Genomic DNA, 22,121 nt, shown 5'->3' with positions numbered 1-22,121 from the left:
CTGGTGGCCCGAGTAAATGGATGCCCCTTTCACATTGTCTAATTTGCATCCTGAGCATGATTTAGCCACCCAGCAACATCTAGAATTCTATTTTTACTTATCTCATTAGTTAACTTTCTAGTTTCTTTGATAACTATTCTCAGAGCAGCCGTATCATATTGCTTGGATAAGGAAAATTCTAAAGCCTCTGTACTAACGTGGGTTATTTTTTTGTTGCTATAAGAAAATACATTTTTCTTATGAAGAGTATCAATTTGTTTTTCTCTTTTAATATTTTTAAGATTTTACTTCAGAGAGGAAGGGAGAGGGAGAGAGAGAAATATCAATGATGAGAGAGAATCACTGATCAGCTGCTTCCTACATGCCTCCTACTGGGGATCCAGCCGCAATATGGGCATGTGCCCTGATTGGAATCCAACCTGACCTGCTGGTTCATAGGTGGACGCTCAACCACTGAGCCATACCAGCCGGGCAAATGTGAAGGTCATGATATTCCTATAGGCAGGTATCTTAACAGGTATGTTAATTTCGCACTAAAATTACCAAGTCTTCGTTCCCTGGGATAGTGTGCACACACTATAGTGTGTTTGCCTACTCTTCAGGCCTCCCAAGAACTCCCACCCGTCCACAGGGTTGATTCTGCGCAGTAAGTTTGTACTCTATGATGGCCGCTGTTTCCTGTTACAGTTGATTGACTAAAGAGGGGAATACCATCTAAACTTGGTCATTCCTTTTTGGTTAATGGAGACTTAGAGATCCAGTCTCTAGGGCAGCCATCCTGCACCTTCACTCAGGGAGCCCATCTGGAAGGAGTGGGAGGAGCGGGGAGGGAGGGAGAGAGACAGCGTGCCCAACAAAGCAAAGGTGGGTAGGGCTGAGCAGCTTAGGAGAGGCAAAGCAGCTGAGTTCTGATAACTTTCTGCTTTCATTTCCTTGTGAACATGAGTACACATCCTGTCCTTGCAATCTGTCAAGTGACCCAGCCTTTGGTAATAAAGCCTCTCATTCATCCTAGGTTACTCTGCTTGCATTTCAAGTTCTTTGAAACCCAAAGAAGTTTGACAAAGAAATAAAGGCCACTTCCTCAATAGTAGTCAGATAATCTGACGATTAAAAATTTAATTCTTTAGGGAAAAAAGTAATGCACTCTTAAATGAAAGAAGGCTCATAGTCTAAACAGTTTTATCGTGTTCTACTGAGTTAGGCCATTCCCAGCTCAAAGCAAATACAGTGCACAGTAAGTTCAATCTGCAAAATCAACGTGAATATACATAGAAATAAGCACGTTGTCGTTTTCCCTTGATTTCCTCAGGAACTTGTACTTCCCAGTGGAGATTTGTGAATTCTGTAATATACCCCGTTCAGCAGCTTAGTTCAGATCTTTTAACAGACATTTAATAAGCTTATACAGATCGCGCCAATATGGGGGATACAAGATGAAGATTGGTCTCTGGCCTCTAGAGGTGTGCCCAACACAGGAAGAGAGTTCCCTTCCTCCCCTTTCCTGTCGGTGCTCTGCGGGGAGAAGGGGCGTGGCTACCAGGATCAGATAACTCTTCTAGACAAACCGCCTACCTTGGAGTCTGATCTGGTAGAAAAGGACTGAGCAGGAGACCAGGTTTGCAGGCTGGGCTGTGCCAATGCTAACACAGCTCTGTGGAGCCTTTACCTAAGCCAGTTTTCCTGTTTATCTTCAGACCAGTAAACTGGGCAAAGGGTAACCCAGAAAAGCGCTCTCCTGGGCAGAGCACTCGGGACTCAGTTGTAGAAGACAGCTACCACTCCATGTATATTATGCGGAAATGGATTTTGAAAAAGAGAATTAAACACAAACTTGCTGCAGGGGCCGGAGGAGAGGGCTCTAGGCGGGGCTTCTGGGATGACTCTCAAGAACATACTGCAGAACGGGAATCAGAGACTAAAGGAGGAGGACCTGTGGTTGCAGAGGCAAACTTCCATGCCGTCCAGGACCAGCTGCCGTAGGACACCCAGGAAGCTAGTGGTACCAGGACCTGCCAGGAAACCCCAGGACAGCGCCTGCCAGAGGAAGACAGCTACAACAGGAAGATGGACTCTGGCTCTCTCCCACCTAAGTAACAACAATGCTCATCCTAAAGCTAGCACTTACTAATGCTATGTGTCCGGCTAAGCAATGTATGTCATTAACTCAGTTCTCCTAACAACCCTAGGAGAGATTATCCCTATTTTACAGACAAAGAACCGGGGATAAAGAGAGAGCAAGCATTTCTAGTGCACATAGGTAGTAAGTAGCAGTAGGGATGTGCATGCATCTTGTTGATGTCATCTGCTTCATGTCTAGAACCCCAGCTGTAAGGAAGCCTGGGGAGTAAAGCATGGCTTTGGGTTTTCCCACCTCTGCGTGTTTCAAAGACACCCTGGAGGAGAGTCAGGATGGTGGCTGCATGGCTGTCCAGCATATCCAGCCCAGCGAGGCAGTCACAGACCCAGGCAAAAATGCGACAGCAACAGTGATTCCATGCAAATAGATGCAATGCACCTAATCTATTTGTCATCTGTTACCCTAAGATTAGCTCACTGCAAAGCCCTATCAAAGCAATGCAGAGTTTAGATTGTATCTGTGCACATTCCTGTTTGAATAAGGCCTAAATTAGATTGTGGTCTGTTTTATTTCATTGATACAGAATTACAAACTTAAGTTTTATGTTTCAAAGTTACTCATTTTTGGCAAAATATGGAATACTTTTCTTTAAAAACATGCAAACGAACTCCGAATATTGATTACGAGTTCATTGGAAGTTAACAATTCCCTTAATTTTTCAGGACCAAACTCAAAAGTCACTCTTTTGTGAAGTTTTCCCCTCTGGATTTGAGTACTTTTGTTTACTAATTGTATTCTTTTCTATTAAAAAATCTGTACACGTCTGTACTAAATTCCTAGGGCTGTCATAACAAAGTACCAGAGACAGGGTGGCTTGAGTAACAGATATTTATTTTCTCAGAGTTCTGGAGGGTAGAAGTTCGAGACCCAGGTGTTGGCTGTGTTGGTTTCTCTTGTGGCCTCTCTTGTTGACTTGTAGATGGCCATCTTCTCTGTGAGTCTTCCCTCTGTGTGCCTGTGTCCTAATCTCTCCTTATAAGAACACAAGTCATATTAGATTAGGGCCCATCCCAATGACCCCACTTAAATGTAATTACCACTTAAGTTCCCTGTCTCCAAATACGGTCACATTCTGAGGTACTGAGGGTTAGGGCTTCAACATGTGAATTTAGGGGACACAATTCAGCCCATAACAATGTCCGTTGCCAATTAAACTATTGTCCTTTCAGCATAATAAAGAAGTTATTCTTTTACAGAGTGCTTTCCTGTGTAGAATCTCATGTGAACTTCACACAGGGCAGGATGGAGATCCCCATTTTATTTTATTTTTAAATATATATTTTTATTGATTTCAGAGAGGAAGGGAGAGGGAGAGAAAGATAGAAACATCAATGATGCGAGAGAATCATTGATTGGCTGCTTCTGGCATAGCGAACAACCTGGGCATGTGCCCCATCCAGGAATTGAACCATGGCCTCCTGGTTCATAAGTCAATGCTCAACCACTGAGCCATGCGGCTGGACAAGAGATTCCCATTTTACAGGTTTGGAAGCTGAGGTTTATGGAGGCAAGGTGACACCCTTGAGCTTACACACGGGATGGGTGAATTTGGGGTTTAAGTCCGGGTTTTCTGGTTCATGGTCCAGCTCTCCCACAGCCCTGTCTGTGATCTTGTAGATGGACATGAGAGTTTCACTCGGTGCGCATGGAAACCTTTGGGGAAAGGTAATGTAGGGGCAAAAATTTGAAACTTATGACCAGCTAGATGCATTTTAATTTTATGATTATAGTGAAGAGGAAGAGAGTGAGAACTGTCTGGTGTATGCCAGCTCTGAGGGCAAGGGGCACAAACAGAGGGTATGGAGTTGTGCACAGCAAAGAAGAGAATCGGTGTCTTCAAAGACTCCACAATGTTCCCCCAATCTACTCACCAGACTTGTCTATCATCAAATTGACAAATATTTTAAAGCATTTGTTTCATTCACAAAAGTAAACATAAATAAATAGAATAACACCCATGACATCTCTCATTAAATATACTGCGTTATGGTTTTCACTAATTACCATGAAGCCTCTAAATGATAGTGTTCCCAGAAATAGAAGAACATTGTAATAATCTCTGGAATCACCCCATAAAGATGAAGGCATTTACTGACTTTTAGCCATTTTTCTATTGATCACCAGAAGAAATGAATGGCTGTTCTGATACATGTAAGTGCACAATTAAAACACTATAAAAAATCCAGCAATACTAGTAATGTAAAGCTATTTCCTAATATATAGGAGTAGGAAGTATACAGTACTGGTAAGCAGTCGAGGAGTATAAATGAGCTCTGTGTCTGATGCTTCACTCAGCTCTACAGTCACACATTAAAGCTCAGAGCACATTATTTGAAATTGACTTTGGAGATCAATCAACACACCAGAGAATGTGTAAAAACCTTCCATGGTGCTTTGCAGTCTTCTCTATGTCCTTTAGAGATAATAATGACCATGTGTTCTCTTTATGACAATGAAAAAGACACCATTGGGACATATAATGTAATTCTATTTTCGTTTGCTAATTTTGGGGGGAAATTTTATTTTAAAATATATTTTAATATAAAATATACGTATAAATATATTTTTATGAAAGTGTATTACTATTATGCTGGCGTCATCAAAACTTACATTCTTTGGCCTTTATACTAGGCCAAAAGAGAGACATTGACTATTTTGACAACCTTAAAACAACTCCACGAATGTCACCAACAGCATGGCCTTTAAGACCAAATCCAGCAACCACAACTTCATTGTTTTCCCCAATAAAGTGTGAACAGCCATCACTGCTTGAGCAGATGCATGGCAGAATTCGACCCTACTTTTTCCAGCACCTCCGAAGGGCTTGGCCCTCAGGCTGTGCCGAATGGGTTTCTTATGCTGCTGATCATCCACTCTGGTCCTGTCAGCGGCTCTGAGCTTCCTGGCAGGACGAAGACTGTGACACTGGTCCACCCTGCCCGTTCTGCTGGCCTGAGCGAGAGAGAGGCAACACGTGCTCTTCTGCTAATTGTTGGTGGGTATTATAAACACCCAAAAAGGATGGAGGAAAAGAAGAAAAGCAAGGAAGGTTTAGTGGAAGACCTGACCTTATAGGGGTGCCAGTCATTAATTATTGCTGCTCCCCTCAAAACGTACCTTGTATTATGCTTCGTGGCGATGGGACAGACCCTTCCAACCCTTCTCGTTTGTAATGAACGCTTTATTAGGCTTCGTTAATAAACAAAGGTTTCAGAAGGACACTGCAAGAGGAAGGGGCTTCTTTTCTGGTTCTGGTTCTGGTTCTTCCATTGTGTTTTCCCAGGACGGGACACACGTGCCCACACGGGCAGAAGTCGCAGCAGACGCAGCAGGCTCCCTGTGGTGGAGGTGCTTGGTGCGATGGGGCAGGGGAAAAGGGGGTTGGGCACAAGGGCAGATCCCTTTGCCAGTGAGTGTGTTCACCCCCCAGCTGTTGTGAGTGGAGCCCGATAACATCCCATCGTTGCTGCCTTGGCTAGAGAATGGCCCTCAGCCGCATTGGCGCTGCCTCGCAGGCCCCGGAGGCTGTCACCCTCTCACCCGTCCCTGAACTGTCCTCTGACTGACTGATGGAGGAGGAAACGACCCGAACGCCATAGCGACCCGAACGCTATGTGCTGTAAATGTTAATTATTAACTCTCCTGTGCCCAGCAAGGTAAAAGAAGTATGTCCCTCTCTGTTTTACTTTTTATCCAAGCCCACAGATGTGCCCGCTTTGCTTTCTCCTGCCCATCTCTTTTTCTGTGCTGCCCTGTGATATGGATTTACCGTTTGCCTCTATTATGAAGGAAACAACGTGACCCCCCCTCCCCAAATCAGGCCCACTTCTGAGTCCACTTAAATTGCTAACCTTACGGTACTGCCCACATGGCAAGAAGCGCTTTGTATCTGAGAGAACGCCACCATGCCCCCAACAGTCACAGACCTGAAAACTACTCATTTATGCTGCGCAGCACCAAACTGGAGAGCTTCAACGAAACACCTGAGTAACACCTGGGAGCTTTTCAATTCACAATCTAGATGCGATAAGTGTTCCAAGAGATGTGGAACGGAGTGCATTCTCTCCCAAGCGATGTGAGTTGCCTCTGGGACAATTTCCCCACAGTCTGCAGAGACCGGCCAGAGCACCTGTGGCCGAGGGCTCCCAGCTCCTCACTGCAATTCCCCGCAAAGAGCGGAAATCTGGAATGGAGTCTTTGGTCTTAGTCGGCTTCATGGCCTGTGTCAGATATAGGAACCCAGTCGACCATGATTTATGAATGAAACCACTAGGCGTTCTAAATCAGTGACAAGCTAATTATTCATGTGGAATAAATAATGGGAAAGACTCATTCTCTGCTGAATGGACAAGAAGTTTCGGGAGCATCTGCCAGATCCTGTTCATTCTGCAGGAAAAGATAGCAGAAAAGGCCACATCGTAAGTCAGCCTCCACGGGAAGCAGCAATTGCCAAGCTTGTTCTCCTGCATGTGGTACTCTTCAGGGAGGCCTCACACCATGTGTAACCTTTTTCTGTGTGGACTCCCGTCTTTCTTCTTTGGCTTCTCTCGGGGACTTTCAGCGTCTCCTGCAAGAACACATGTTCCTCCAGCCCAGCATCTTCACAAAGGCGAGTCTTTTTGGCAGCAGGGCCATTCACGAGAGCAGTGCTGGCGTAAACCTAGGAAGCCAGGGCACAGCGGAGAGCAGTGACCCAATTACGGACAGCTGCTAGAGCCTCGCTTCTCTGCACTTTAGTTTCCCCAGCAGAGTGGCACAGACCCCACCATCGTTAACATTTAATTTAGATTTAGTTTGTCTGCACAGGCTAGGTCAACGAAAGCGCAGCCTGTTGCTTATAAAAGGTCAAGCCCCCTTGAGGTCATTCTGAACTGTACCTGCTCAGACCCAAGCAATGGGTACAGGCAGCTTTTCAAGGTCATTCCGGTTTCTAAAGGCTTCCCCCTGCTGCAGGAGTTTTGCAAGATGAACTTAAGATCTATGTGAAGGTCTGCAATAATTTATGCAAAATCCTCCTCCTACTCCCCTGTGATTGTGCTGGAAAAAGAACCAAGAATTAAAATTAAAGACCAAGACATAGGTTTTATAATATAAAGAAGGAAACCAAATAGTAATCTTAGTGATGGGATTTTTTAAAAAATATATTTTATTGATTTTTTACAGAGAGGAAGAGAGAGTTAGAAACATCGATGAGAGAGAAACATCAATCAGCTGCCTCTTGCACCCCCCCCCACTGGGGATGTGCCCGCAACCAAGGCACACGCCCTTGACCAGAATCGAACCTGGGACCCTTGAGTCCGCAGGCCGACGCTCTATCCACTGAGCCAAACCGGTTTCGGCAAGGGATTTTTTTTCTTTAATTCTTTATTGTTTGAAGTATTACATATGTCTCCTTTTTCCCTCATTGACCTCTCCCCAGCCCTCCCATCCCCCAGCACATGTCGTCAACCCCCGCCCCCCCCCACCGCTAGTGTCTGTGTTCATTGGTTATACTTATATGCATGCACACAAGTCTTTTGGTTGATCTCTTACCACCTCCCTCCTTCCCTGCCTTCTCTCTGAGGTTTGACGGTCTGTTCAATGCTTCTCTGTCTCTGGATCTATTTTTGTTCATCAGTTTATGTTGTTCATTATATTCCACAAATGAGTGAGATCATGTGATATTTATCTTTCTCTGACTGGCTTATTTTGCTTAGCATAATGCTCTCCAGGTCCATCCATGCTGTTGTGAATGGTAAGTTTTTCTTATTTACAGCAACATAATACTCCATTGTGTAGATATACGACAGTTTTTTAATCCACTCATCTGCTGATGGGCATTTGGGCTGTTTCCAAATCTTAGCTATTGTAAATTGGGCTGCTATGAACATAGGGGTGCATATGTCCTTTCTGATTGGTGTTTCTGATTTCTTGGGATACGTGATGGCATTTTTTAAAAGTGAGATAAGCCTTGCCCGGTATAGCTCAGTTGGTTGGACATTGTCCCTTGGACTGATAGATTGTCCATTTGAATCTCAGGGCACATACCCAGGTTGCAGGTTTAACCCCCGGCCGGGGTGCATATGGGAAGAAGCCAATCGATGTTTCTCTCTCACATTGGTGTTTCTCTCTCTTTTCCTCTCTCTAAAATCAATAAAAACATATTTGAAAAAATAAGTGAGATAAGTGGTGCATTTTAAACAAATACTGGAAAGTGATAGATTCTCTTCTTTTTAAAATATATTTTTATTGATTTCAGAGAGGAAGGGAAAGGGAGAGGGAGAGAGAGAGATAGAAACATCAACGATGAGAGAAAATAATTGAATGGTTGCCTCCTGCATGCCCCCGACTGGGGACTGAGCCCACAACCTGGGCATGTGCCCTGAAAGGGAATTGAACGGTGATCTCCTGGTTCATAGGTCAATGTTCAACCACTGAGCCACTCCAGCTGGGCAAAGATTCTCTTCTTGATCAAACTTTAGACAGGGTCCTCCGAGTCCTCTTTGTAACCAGGCCTTATCTTTGGCCTATGAAAACAGCAGACTCTCAGCACAGATTTTTGTCCCTGGCCTCCCCCTACGCCCCACTAGAAGACTTGAACAAACACTAACAGTTTCTAACAGCTCAAAGCTGCACCCCTAGTATGACCCCTGTCCCCTTAAAGTGTCTGCCTGAGAAAAGTGCCAGAATAATGACTATTTGTTCCAACCAAAACCTGGTAATAGAATGATAGACCCCTGAACGCCCACCCCTCTGAGCTGTTCTTTAGAAAGCTTGGTTTGTAAATCCTTTCTCCCGATTCAATTCGAGATGTAGATCTTCCACCACCCAGAAATGCCTTCTCAGGTAACTGAGAGGCTCTCTCTGAAAGGCAAAAATTCGAGAAAACACCTCCTACCCTCCCTCCCAGGCCCTGGGCAACTTGCTGTAACTTCCACCATTACCTCTCATCATAAATAGACCAGAAGTTTGTTTCTCCTCCAGACAAGCACCAATTAACAAACCCTGTGTCCACTGGAGCCTCGCTTGTTCCTTCATCTTTAAAATGCCCATCACCTCTGCACTAATCAGAGTTCTTGTCAGTTCATGCTGGACCCTCTTCCCATCACGATGGTTGTTCTGAGTAAACTCTACCTTTACCACTTTAACTAGTGCCCAGCTTCTCTTTGACAAAGGTCAGACCTGCATTTTCTATCTGCCCTAGGGATGGTTAGTTCAGACAGAAGATCACAGTGCTAACAAGGCTACGGTTATGAACTCGATCTCCATATGGCTCTGTCCATATGTCACATGTGTACACCTCTGTCAGGTGTTTCACAAGTGCCTTTCATTGATCACGAGGGATACCAGGGGAGAAAGTAGAGATGGCTCAGCACAAACCATTTGCTGCTGCTTTTTTTGTTTGTTTTTGTTTCTCATTAGTGCTTTAAGAGCTCAAATACACAGATGGTGTGGCTTATGGCTTCACTTTGTATACCTCAGCTAGAAGAGAACCTTCCTGGCATCCCTCATGTCCTCCCCTCCCCCAAACACCCTTCTCCCTCTTTGCTCCTGTCCTTTTAGCATCTAGTTCATGGTCTCCCTTTTTCTCCCAGTTCTTTCTCAAAGACTCCACCTCCCACTTTCTCTTTAGTGCCTATAAGCATTTACCTTCTGTACCCTGTTTCGTTTTGTTACCACCAATGGCTCATGATGGTTCATATATTTATGCTTTACCACTCCTAAATATTCCACCTCTTTTGTTTCATTAGGCTAAACTATTCAGTGGAATGCATTTGAATATTCCCATTGAGCTTTCCAATGGCTTTCACAAATTTCAGCAAAATGTTGAATTCCTGCATCATTTCTCGGCTGGGCAGTAGACTGTGTTATAACTCTCAAAAAGCTTACAAATTTATACAGAATCAAACCAGTGTTACTGAACTTTGTACAAAGTAATCCGTTTCCTGTGGATTTTTTCCAATCTTATATGATAATACAGTAATATATTTTGCCACAAAGGAAAATCATTTAGTATATAGCATAATAGCTTGTTCTTTACAATCACATTGCCGTTAGCCTACATTTTCATAGCTTCATGACATGAAAATACTACTTTGTGCCCATTTAAAATATTTTGTATTTTCAGGAATATAAAATAATCCTTTCAATGGGCATAATACATTTAATTTAGATTACTCATATGCTAAGATCCAGAAAGGATCCTCCAGAATGTTAATTTTCCCATTGTGTCCCATGCTATTGTCAGATGTAATAGTTTCCTATTGTTGCTGTAACAAATTGCCACAAACCTCGTGGCTTAAAACAATACACATTTATTAACTTCATAGTTCTGGTGGTCAGAAGTCTCGCAAGGGTCTCAAGGAACTAACAACAGGTATCAGAACTGAATTCCTTTATGGAGGCTCAGAAGAGAATCTGTTCTCTTGCCCTTTCCAGTTTCTAGAGGAGGCCTGCATTCCTCGGCTTGAGGGCCCCTCCCATCTTCGAAGCCAGCAATGGCTGGTTGAGTCTCACAGTGGAAATGATGGACAACTCAATGAATGGAGGTGGAACAAACGGATACCTCATGTTTAGAAATATATTTAGCTGACTGTCTACCTATCTCCTTAAACCAAATTAAATGTTAGATAAATGAAAAGATATGACTGTGGAACTTTGGTCAGCTGACTGAAGTGTCAGTATTTCAGTTCCTTCATATCGGTCCTATTGCTGCTGTGGTTTGGAAATTGGCCATGAAACAGTCCTTTTTGTTTAAGCCAGTTGTCCTTGGGTTTGTATCACCTCAAACTGAAAAGCCATGGTTATTCTATAGTAAATTCTCAAATGTATTTAAATATTTTTTATTCTCCACTCTGTTCCCACTGACCTACTGTTTCTTCTTCTCTAGAGCTGAACTGTTTTAATTTCTTTACATTTTAAAATCTTTTAGGGCTAATTCCCCATCATTATACATGACAGCCTTTCAGTTAAATTGACCTAGAGAAACACTGATCAGGGGCCATGGAGATTGTCCTGGACTACAGATATAGGTATTCTAGTTTCTATAAAGATATCTCCTCACCAACCTTGCCATCTCTAATCTTAAATTAACAAATTGAATTGGGATTATTAGTAAGTCTCTTATAAATTGGTTAGCAAGAATCAGGGCTCATTTACAGCCTTTCTTACTTGGGCAACCTGGTAATTCGGAGTTTCTAGATTTAAAACATAAGTATGAACGATGCTAAGGTCTTTTTAGCTAGAACAAATGGGTTATGTGCAGTGAAGCCCATAAAACATCAGGATGCCATACTTTGATTCATATGAAGGAGTGGGGTGTGAATGAGATGTAATACTGGGGGTAAAATCAAGGGCATGTGAAAAGAGCACTTAGAAGGGATAAAGTAGGCATATTCTTCCAAGACAACATTGTATAATGGTTAAATGCACAGACTTTAGGTTGGGACTGCCTGGGTCTGAATCCTTTTCCTACAACTAATCCCTGGGGCAGTTACTTTACTCTATATCTCAGTTTACTTTAAATGGGGATAATAATAGTAACTGTCTTATAGGATTTAAATAGTTACATAAAGCACTATAACAGTGCCTGGCACACAGAAATTACTAGGTAAATAACTGCTACATTATAATGGTCTAAAACGTTAAGCACAAAGAACTTAGGCTGTGAATCTATTTGCAAAGTTTCTAATGGATCTCTCAGACAGGTAAAACTTTAACTAAGCCAGTTCAGTATTAATAAATATTGCTAGTTATTACCCTTTTTTACCCCGTAGATAATCAGCTATCTACATTTGAGCTATAAATCTGAAAAGGAAAAAGGGAGAGGCAATATTGAAGTTGTGTTTGAAGAAAATCTTAAAATTGTTCACTTGGGTGGTATTAATTTTTCACTGAAGTTCCTACTTTTGCCAGTGAATTTCGGTAGGTGCTGTGTGCCATCCTATCTAATAAAAGAGTAATATGCAAATTGACCATCACTCCAACACACAATATGGCCGCCATGTGGTCAAAGATGGCCACCCCTATGTGGACACAAGATGGCCGCCACAAGATGGCCGGCAGGGGAGGGCAGTTGTGGGCAATCAGGCCTGCAGAGGAGGGCAGCTGGGGGAGACCCAGGCCTGCAGGGGAGGTCAGTTAGGGCAACCAGGCTGGCAGGGGAGGGCAGTTAGGGGTTACCAGGCCAGCAGGGGAGGGCAGTTAGGGGCAATCGGGCTGGCAGGAGAGCAGTTCGGTGTTGATCAGGCTGGCAGGGGAGTGGTTAGGGGGTGATTAGGCTGGCAGGCAGAAGTGGTTAGGGGCAATCAGGCAGACAGGCAGGCAGCAGTTGGGAGCCAGCAGTCCTGGATTGTGAGAGGGATGTCCAACTGCCTGTGTAGGATTGGGCCTAAATGGGCAGTCTGACATCCCTTGAGGGGTTCCACATTGGAGGGTGCAGGCTGGGCTGAGGGACTCCCCGCCCCTGCCCAGTGCACGAATTTTGTGCACCGGGCCTCTAGTACAAAGATAATTTAAAATGTCTCAGCTTTCTAGCAGATTTGAAACTAATATCATTAAAAAAAAGACATGGTGGGTCTTTGCTAAGGGTCACATTGAGCTGTGAGCTGCTTCAGGATGTTTTTTAGGAGTAGCAATGTGGCAGAAGACATCAAGACAAAAATCAAGAATTCCAACTGCTCCTTTTGACAGCTGCTTCCCAACCAGAACCAGGCCAGAAACTATTGGCAGAACTACTTGGACTTCCACCACTGTGAGAAGGCAATGACCGCTAAAGGGGGTGATGTCTCCGTGGGCGAATGGTTCACATCCGGGGTGGAAGCTCTATTTGTTTACATTTCTGTATCCTTGTGTTCGTTGCCAATCTGAGTAAGTCACAAGGCTCTGTGTTGTCTATTTTATTTTATAACTTTCTTCCCAACTATTAAAATCAAAGAAACTCTTAGAAAAACAAACAAACAAAAAATGAGCAGAAGGCACATTTCCTGGGAAGATATGAACTGGCCCCACCCTGACTCTCCTCTGTCCTCACCCTTCTCCCAGGATAGTGAAGGGGAACCTGGGATCCTGAATCATAAGTTAACTAATAATAAATACTTGTTGGAAAAGTGTTAAAAAAAAAAACATGGGCATTAATGAGAGATTCACAATACTTACAGGAAGGGAAGAGCCCATGTATGTGGTGGGGATGAGAATAATTTTATAGAAAAAACAGTATTTGAGCATTTTTAGTTCATACTTGAAGTATACAGTACATTTTAAAGATAACTTTCTATGCATCGGGAATGGAATAAAACAGTTAGGAAATGAAGGGTTTGGAAATCGCAGGGAAAATTCTGGAATTTCAAATTGTCCAGTTTGATGAAAGAAAGGGATAAGAGAATGATGAAAGATTTGGCTACAAAGGTAGGCTGCAGCAATGTTGAGGTAGTTGTATTTCATTTCTGAGCACAGAAATAATGTGTAAGTATTTAATAAGATGGATTATTACTAGAACTAGTAGCCCCTTGCAGGAAGATTCCTGCAATAGGGCTTCCTGCTGCACTCTCCCCTGCCCCGCCTGCTTGCCTCCCTTCTCCGCAGGCCGGCCCCGCCTACTTGCTTCTCCGCAGCTTCACTCCCTTCTGCAGTGCTTGGCTTCTTCCTACGCTGTCCTGATATGCAAATTAACCGCCATCTTGGCTGGGTTGATTTGCATGCTTGCTGTGATTGGCTGGTGGGCGTGGGCGTGGCTTAGGCGTAGCGAAGGTGCGGTCGATTTGCATATTACTCTTTTATTAGGTAGGATGGTTATTGTAATTATGGGTGAGAGATATATCCAAACATCATCCATAGTTCTGAATGTATACTTAAAATGTATCTTTTCATGTATAAATAATAAGGAATCTTTAATAAAACATATATATAAGAAATAATTCAAAAAAAAGAGAAATCATTCATATTTGACAATGCTTCATGCCTTTTCAACAGGAGGGAAATCAGCAGGTAATCTCAATAGCTCTTCTACTTCTTCTTGCAAAGCCTCTGCTTTTTCATGCAACAGCATCTACAATAAAAATATCAGGACATGAGACCAAAATATTCAATGCTAGAGAAATGCTACCATTTTTACCAGCTGAATCCTTACACATCAGCAATCTAGATATTAAAACTAATATGAGATGGAAAAATGGCCACTTAAGAAAAAGTGATTATAGTAAGTGAAGCTGAAACATTTAGTTAAAGCCATTTTAGCTGATTACTCCATTTGGTATATCAAAAATAAAGGAGCTCTAAAACATGATTTGTTTTATTAAAGACTCAGCCACTTAAAAATTAACTTTTAATCTATAAAATCTAAGACAATTTTGCAAAAATTTAATTAGCTCTTGAAAATGTTATCCTTAATATATGCATTTTATTACTCCTCAAAATTTAGTATGCTTTTAAAAACCTATCACTTTTTCAAAGAAACATTTTATTCAAGTTCCTAAAATTAATATGGTTAATTTTAAAAGAAACATAAGAAGAAAAGTATTTCTAAACATGGAGCATAGTAGAGGTAAATAAATATTTAACAAGTAATGACTTTCTCTTTCTTTCTTTTATTTATTTATTTTATTTTATTTTTTAAAAAATATATATTTTATTGATTTTTCACAGAGAGGAAGGGAGAGGGATAGAGAGCTAGAAACATTGATGAGAGAGAAACATTGACCAGCTGCCTCCTGCACACCCCCTACCGGGGATGTGCCCGCAACCAATGTACATGCCCTTGACCGGAATCGAACCCGGGACCTTTCAGTCCACAGACCCGATGCTCTATCCACTGAGCCAAACCGGTTTCAGCCTTTCTCTTTCTTTTAGAAACCAGCAGTAAAATATTGGTATTTGTTGTAGCTGGCTTTTGTGTATATCGTAGTAAAGTATTTGTCTTACTTCTGTTATAAAGTATTACAATAAAAAGTTTAGCAAGTCACATAGAGGGGGAAAAATGTCATATGATGCAAAGTGAAAGTGAAAAACCCACTCTCTAACAATTTGACATACGCATAGCATTACATAGAATTATATATAAAAAAGACTAAAATGTAATTAGGTAAGCTTTCCAGCAGCTGAGGTAGGGGTGACCATGTGAAATGAATCTCCCAACACATCCTCTAAAAACTATACAAATTAACTTAAGTTAATTTGTATAGTTTTTAGAGGATGTGTCCTCTAAAAAGTTAGAGGACGCCTGATATACAGTCTAATTCCACAGTCCTGGCTCTACTACTTATTGAGCTATACTTCCTTGGGTAAATCAACAAGTAAACAACACAAAACTCTTGTGTCAGCATTACTAGAATAGAGAATACCATCAACTTCAAATTACCCATGGTTAAAAAAATCCACCAGTTATCAAAAAACGGCATAATCTCAATATAATCCTAACTAGTTTCCTCATTTCCATCCTTGCTCTCCTATTTGCAACCTCTGACCTACTCCTCTGCTCAAAATCCAGCAAAGAATATCTATTTTTCTCTTTCAAACTGTCTGGAAAGTGAAAGAAGTGGCGGGAACCAGAGCATGCATCTTAGTCCATAAGGTAGAAGCCATGTATTGAGAATGTGACAGAATTAGGATCCCTGGATACAATACTGATTCCCATAACAGCTATAAATTACTTATGCTTGAATTTGTCTAATAAACTTTTAAAGTTTGAAGTAACTGTTTTTGGCCATTGTTACTAAGCTCCATTTGTATCCCTAATGATATATAGCAGGCGTCTTCTAACTGCGGCCCGTGGGCCACATGCGGGTGTTTTTGCCGTTTTGTTTTTTTACTTCAAAATAAGATATGTGCAGTGTGCATAGGAATTTGTTCATAGTTTTTTTTAAAACTATATTCCGGCCCTCCAACGGTCTGAGGGACAGTGACTGGCCCCCAGTTTAAAAAGTTTGAGGACGCCTGATATACAGTCTAATTCCACAGTCCTGGCTCTACTACTTATTGAGCTATACTTCCTTGGGTAAATAACTTAATTTCTTTAAATCTCATTTATTTATTCAAATACTAGTGGCCCGGTGAATGAAATTCATGCACATTAAAAGGAATGAATTAGAGGAAATAATTTAATATTGCTATTGGCCCTTTATAATAGAAGTGTCAGAGATGAAAGAAAATTAGTAAAATGTATATGAAAATCTCCCTCCTGTCAGAGTCTGGGGCACGCTGCGGGACCCAGAGTCAAGTCCCTACCCACCCGCGTGCACCTCGAAATCGCAGGAGACCCAGACCCCGCCAGCCCAACCTTCTTCCTCCCCTCCCCCCACAGGGCGGGGGGAGGCAGCCTCAGGTCCCCCATCAAGCCCCGCCGGGTGGAGGGTGCAGCCTCAGGTCCCCCGGCCCTGGTGTGAGGGTGCAAGGGCACAACTACCATTTGCATATTAGTTCTTTATTATATAGGATATATTAAACACCTACTCTAGGCTGAGTACTGTGCTAGCTGCCATTGCAATGGAAATGACTATAACTCCATCCCTACCAATCCCAAGAACTTCTAATCTAATGGAACAAGGTCAGTTTTAGTGTTGTCAAATTGAAGGTAACACCATCTCTGTACACCTCACAGGACAATTGTAAAGATCAAAGAAGGTAATATAAATAATGTGAGCACCATTCAAAAAAGTAAGATGGAAATTCACTTTTAGCTCATTCGGATCTGTATATGACCATATTGTAATAATGATGTTTTTTAAAAAAAGCCAAGCAATTTCAGGCTACAAGAATGGAACTACAGTTAAAATCAGGAGGGGAAAAAACCCAAATTGCTGTGGAATGGCTTTACCCACATTGAACAGGAAGGTAATGATACATATGATTGCATCTAGTGAAGGGTAACTAGGACAACAATAGATTATTTAATGCAAATGAAAGAAACAGATAAGAGAAACCCTTACAGGCAGTGAGAACGGTTTTTCAATATGTGAAACACTACTACAAGACTAAAGGAACAGAATAGTTCCAGATGGTAGTATTACAGTACAATGGTCAACATTTTAAGAAGACAAAATTGAACCTCATTATAATGGGATGCTTTTTGTTATGCTAAGAGTGACCAAATATAGAACTATGTTATTTTTGAGGTTGTAAGCTCCTTTTCAATGAAGGTATTCAAAGGTGGGAAGACCAGATGTTGAGAGTGCTGAGGAAAGGACTTCTGTGAAAAGGTTGTAAGGAGGCCGAATTCCATGAGTTCTAGGCTTCCTTGTACTTCAATGAACTCTTGAAACTGTCTGTTTTTAGAAGGTCATTTTTCTCTTTATAGCAAGTCTTGTATCATAACAAATGCACTATTTTTACCCACATATTACGAATTTATACTTTTGTGTCTATTGTTAAATGTGTGTGTTTTTCATGTCTCAGATATAAGGAGATAAGACCACAAAACATTATAAAGGTTAAAAAATGGTTTGCTTACCTTTGCTGATGAAACAATTTGCTTGGCCTGGCGTCTTGATAAATGATCAATTGTCTTTATTAGCACTTCAGGATTTGCATTAGCTAAGTGTGCTAGACTTTTATAACCTGCATTGTATAACTGTTTTGCCCGACCCTGAAAAATATTATAAAAATCAGTAGGCTCAGAATTTGGGATTTAGAAAAAATAATTAAATGTCTTATTAAAAGAAAAAAATTTTACATGCAAAAAAAAAAAAAAAAAATATATATATATATATATATATATATATACACACACACTAATATACTAAAATAAAGTAAGAATGAAGAGATAACACATCAGAATCCAGAGGAATTTTGTATTGAATTTTGTATTGTGTTCAAAGATGTATTTGAATTATTCCAATGTGACTGCAAGATAGCCTTCTGTGCAGCATAAGTCATCTGATATGTGTTGCAATCAGCAATGAGAAATCCATTATGGCACTTAGGCTAGGGCCATTATTTTAGACACCAACCAAAATGTTCTAGTCTAATATCCTTAAAATGTTCTTGCCACCTACTCGGGGAATTATAGGGGTTGGGTGCTGGGGTGTGGTGGGGTGTAGTGTGTGTTCCCAAGCAGTAGAGCTCCTCTAATTCAAGAACTGAATAACAGAATAAACTTAAATTAAGGGTTGGTCAAAACAGGAAGCTGAAAAACCAGCTGAGAATACTTTCTTCAAAACCGTAAATAAGCCTTGTTAGCACCGAATCACCACTACCTTAAATAAGCACGGAGTCTAAACCGACAGAAGGTAATTCTCCACTGGAGTGGAGGAAGGAAGATGCTAAGGATGAGCACACATATACTTGGAGTGTGTCTTCTTATCCCTTCTGTTATTTGTCTTTTCACTTTTGTGCTTCTGAATTAATGGAATTTCTAGGAAGCCACAGCAGCAATTTACTTTAAAAAAAGAAAACAGAAAAAAAAAAAAAAGACTGCCATAAGGCTGTTTGTTGTTGTCACTTACCTGTGACAAGACTTCACAGTTAGTTGAAATCATATCAACTGGGAAAGTGGGAAGTTACTAACCTCTAAAACTCCAGTCACTTCCATGAGAGGGATTAGTTCTGCCTTTACACAGTAGGTCAGTTTCTTGGTAAGTTCTACCAAAAGAGCTTTATAAACCCAAAACTCCTCAAGTTCCTGCAGAACACAAAGAAATATACAGAATTTAAATCTGGTCAGTCATTTCAAAGTTCAGTCTGCATGGTAGGGGGCTCAGAGAGGATGTTCCCTTATTGCCGGAAGCCAATCATTGTTTTAATAATAGAGAGCTGTGGACAGGGAATTCGGAGGGCTGGTCAACCTTAATTGCTCTAAAGGGTCAGAGCTAATTATTAGATATTGGTAGTTGAAGAAGCCCCCACCTGTTAGTCCTAAATTCATTGATTGGCTTTTATTGGAGTTTCCTGCCTAGGGCATATGGGTGTATCCTATAATTTTAATCTTAATAAAAGGGATGGAAAAGCCAGAGCAGTCAGTAGTTCTCCCACTAGAGTTGGACTACCGCCTGGACCCCATTTCCCAAATTAAATATTTTCTAAGTCTCTTTTCATTTGTGTGCAGCCTTCTCCAGAACTCGAACCCTGAACCGGAACCCTGAATCACGCGGGACGTGAAAGGGGCTTCCACACCTTATGTAAGCTCTGGAACTTGGGTTAAGCCAGAAGTGAACAATAATTCCAAGCAAAATTATTATGAGGATGAATGGCAGAGATTGACAAATTTGACGAAGTGGTTTTGGGATGAGGAAACAATTGAAAAATAAGTCAACAAGAAGAATTCTATTCCTTTTTATCAAAATGCCAGAAAGTGAATGTATAGTTTTTCTTTCCCAGATGACTGAAAACAATTCCTACTTCTGGGAATTTATCCTAAAGACAAAATATTAACTGTGGAAGGATTCAAATGCAAGATGATGCTCAGTGCAACAATATTTAAAACAATAAAAATATTGGAAGCCATAAGTCAATAACTGTTAAAGCTGGATGGGTAAAAGGGCATTCATTATATTATTTTGTCTTCTTGTATATATGCTTGAGATGTTCTACAATAGTTTTTTTTTTTTTTTGAAGTCTCTTTCTAACCTTTTGTTATCATTGTGAGAATGTGTGATGCATGGAACACTTTGTGACCACCAGGAAAGTAGTCAATGCACTCAAGATGGAAGAGTAAAAAGAAGAAAAGATAACCTTGAATAAAACTGCTGAATCAATCACCCTGGAATTGCCTTAGCTCTAGCTTTCCTGTTAATTAAGATAGTCTTTTTTCCTATTGTTTAATCTTTTATGGGGTTTTCGGTTACTTGTAACTAAAAGCCATCATGCCCAGCCAGCATGGCTCAGTGGTTGAGCATCAACCTATGAACCAGGACACAGCTCAATTCCCAGTCAGGCCACATGCCTGGGTTGCTGGCTCAAACCCCAGTTTGGGGTGTGCAGGAGGCAGCCGATCACTGATTCTCTCTCATCATTGATGTTTCCATTTCTCTCTTCCTCCCTTCCTCTCTGAAATCAATAAAAATATACTTTAAAAATAATAATAAAAATAAAAGCCATCTTAATTAAAACAATTAGTGTCCTATTTTATATGACTTACATAACTAAAGAGGAAAAAACATTTTAAAATATTAAAAATACATTCATGAAAGCAGAAGTTGTCAGGTAGATTTTTTTCCTAGTATAAATCATCCTATATAATAAAAGACTAATATGCAAATCGACCATAAGGCAGAAGGACCAGTCACTATGATGCCCACTAATGCAGTGCTCCCACAGGGGGAATGACGCTCAGCCAGAAGCCGGGCTCATGGCTGGCAAGCACAGAAGTGGTGGCAGGAGCCTCTCCTGCCTCTACAGCAGCGCTAAGGATGTCTGACTGCCAGCTTAGGCCCGCTCCCCACCTAAGCTGGCAGTCGGACATCAGCCAGACATCCCCTGAGGGCTCCCGGACTGTGAGAGGGTGAAGGCAATTCTGAGGGACGCCCCCCCCCCCCCCGCCCCAGTGCACGAATTTCAAGTCAAATTATAATAGCTGTTTTTCAAGTTCAACATATTCTTTTACTTGAACAAATCTACAAGGCTGAAGTCTGTATAGTCCCAATTAAAAGAAAGGGATAGAATATTAGGAAAAGCATCTTTAAACATGAAGAACAACAAATACAGAAAACTTAAAATATATTTTAACAACTAGCTTCTTATTACTCATAATTTTTGTCTACTGCTTAGCGAGCACGTGATTAGGGAATGTAAGCTAGTATTAAAAAGATCAGTATACTTAGAAGATATTTAGAAAGATAAATTTACTAAAATAGTTATCATTTAATCCAAAGTCAAGTATTTTAGATTGTTTACTCCTTAGTACATATGACAGAATATGGAGATTTAAGATATGGAAAATGAAGTTGATTTTAAGTTAAAAATAGAACTTATGGGGAAAATTTTTTTAAAAAAAATTGAGTACAGAAACAAAAAAAATAATAAAAAATTTAAATGCAGCAAAAATGGCTTATATTATAAATTTATCCAAAAATTATCTGAGTAGAAAAGTCTGGCAACTAGTTATGTAAGTCATATAAAATAGGACACTAATTGTTTTAATTAAGGTGGCTTTTGATTTCAGAGAGGAAGGGAGGGAGAGAGAAATGGAAACATCAATGATGAGAGAGAATCAGTGATCGGCTGCCTCCTGCACACCCCAAACTGGGGTTTGAGCCAGCAACCCAGTTTTTTCTACTCCGATAATTTTTTTGGATAAATTTATAATATAAATTCTTTGTTGTGTTATTTAAGGAAATTCTGAAAACTTCTTTTAGTAAAGTCTTAAACAAAGAAATCCATCCTAAATGCACATGGCCAAAATAAAAATTTCTCCTTGAATTACTTTATAAAATGGGCATTTGTTGTAGAAACTAAAGTAGCTGGCTGACACTGGAAGCGAGAATGGTAAAAATTACTGCGGCAATCTACGAAACATGGTACTAAGTAGTTAAAAGTAGCTGTCAGATATTGATAAACATACTAATCAAACATTTCACATGAGTATCACTCATTAGAAGGACACTCAGACAGAATCAACATGAGTGGAGAGATGTCATTTTAAGAGTTGATTCCAAATACTTGAAACTATTAATGCTGATTCTAAGAATAAGGATAACTATTCTACTTGCTTTCTACTTGTTCATTACATACTTTAGTTGATTTTGTCATTTTTGTATCTTTACCATAAGTATGTGTATAGTATTTCTGTAATAAGCGAATAAAAACAAAAATATATTTTAAATCAATTCTGACTGCTTTGTAACAGAATAAGTTAACGATAAGAAAATACTAACTGCCCTGACCAGTTTGGCTCAGTGGATAGAGCGTTAGCCTGTAGGGACCCATCCGGTCAAGGGCATATACCTTGGTTGCGGGCACATCCCCAGTGGGGTGTGTGTAGGGGACAGCTGATCGATGTTTCTCTCTCATTGATGTTTCTAACTCTCTATCCCTCTCCCTTCCTCTCTGTAAAAAATCAATAAAAAATATATTT

At 40.8% G+C, this 22,121-nt stretch overlaps 2 protein-coding genes across 2 annotated transcripts in view; both read right to left on the bottom strand.

The window, feature by feature from the left end:
- Positions 1 to 7,062, bottom strand: part of HPSE (heparanase) — a 59,536-nt gene extending 52,474 nt beyond the window's left edge. Inside the window, exons 1-3 of the mRNA XM_054722002.1 lie at positions 7,018 to 7,062; positions 6,637 to 6,800; positions 3,676 to 3,793 (exon numbers count right to left, since the gene is read on the bottom strand). Coding sequence (XP_054577977.1) covers positions 3,676 to 3,793; positions 6,637 to 6,800; positions 7,018 to 7,062 — 327 coding nt within the window. The remainder of the gene's footprint in view (positions 1 to 3,675; positions 3,794 to 6,636; positions 6,801 to 7,017) is intronic.
- A 6,960-nt stretch (positions 7,063 to 14,022) lies between these two features.
- The window catches only part of HELQ (helicase, POLQ like), a 48,449-nt gene continuing 40,350 nt past the window's right edge, over positions 14,023 to 22,121 (bottom strand). Inside the window, exons 16-18 of the mRNA XM_028148321.2 lie at positions 18,618 to 18,731; positions 17,562 to 17,696; positions 14,023 to 14,165 (exon numbers count right to left, since the gene is read on the bottom strand). Of these exons, the coding sequence (XP_028004122.2) occupies positions 14,073 to 14,165; positions 17,562 to 17,696; positions 18,618 to 18,731 (342 nt within the window). The 3' untranslated portion in view covers positions 14,023 to 14,072. The remainder of the gene's footprint in view (positions 14,166 to 17,561; positions 17,697 to 18,617; positions 18,732 to 22,121) is intronic.

This window comes from Eptesicus fuscus, chromosome 2 (assembly GCF_027574615.1).
Source record: "Eptesicus fuscus isolate TK198812 chromosome 2, DD_ASM_mEF_20220401, whole genome shotgun sequence".
In the NCBI taxonomy this organism is placed as follows: Eukaryota; Metazoa; Chordata; class Mammalia; order Chiroptera; family Vespertilionidae; genus Eptesicus; species Eptesicus fuscus.
The sequence above is the reverse complement of the archived record's forward strand: the minus strand, read 5'-3'. Positions and strand labels throughout refer to the sequence as shown.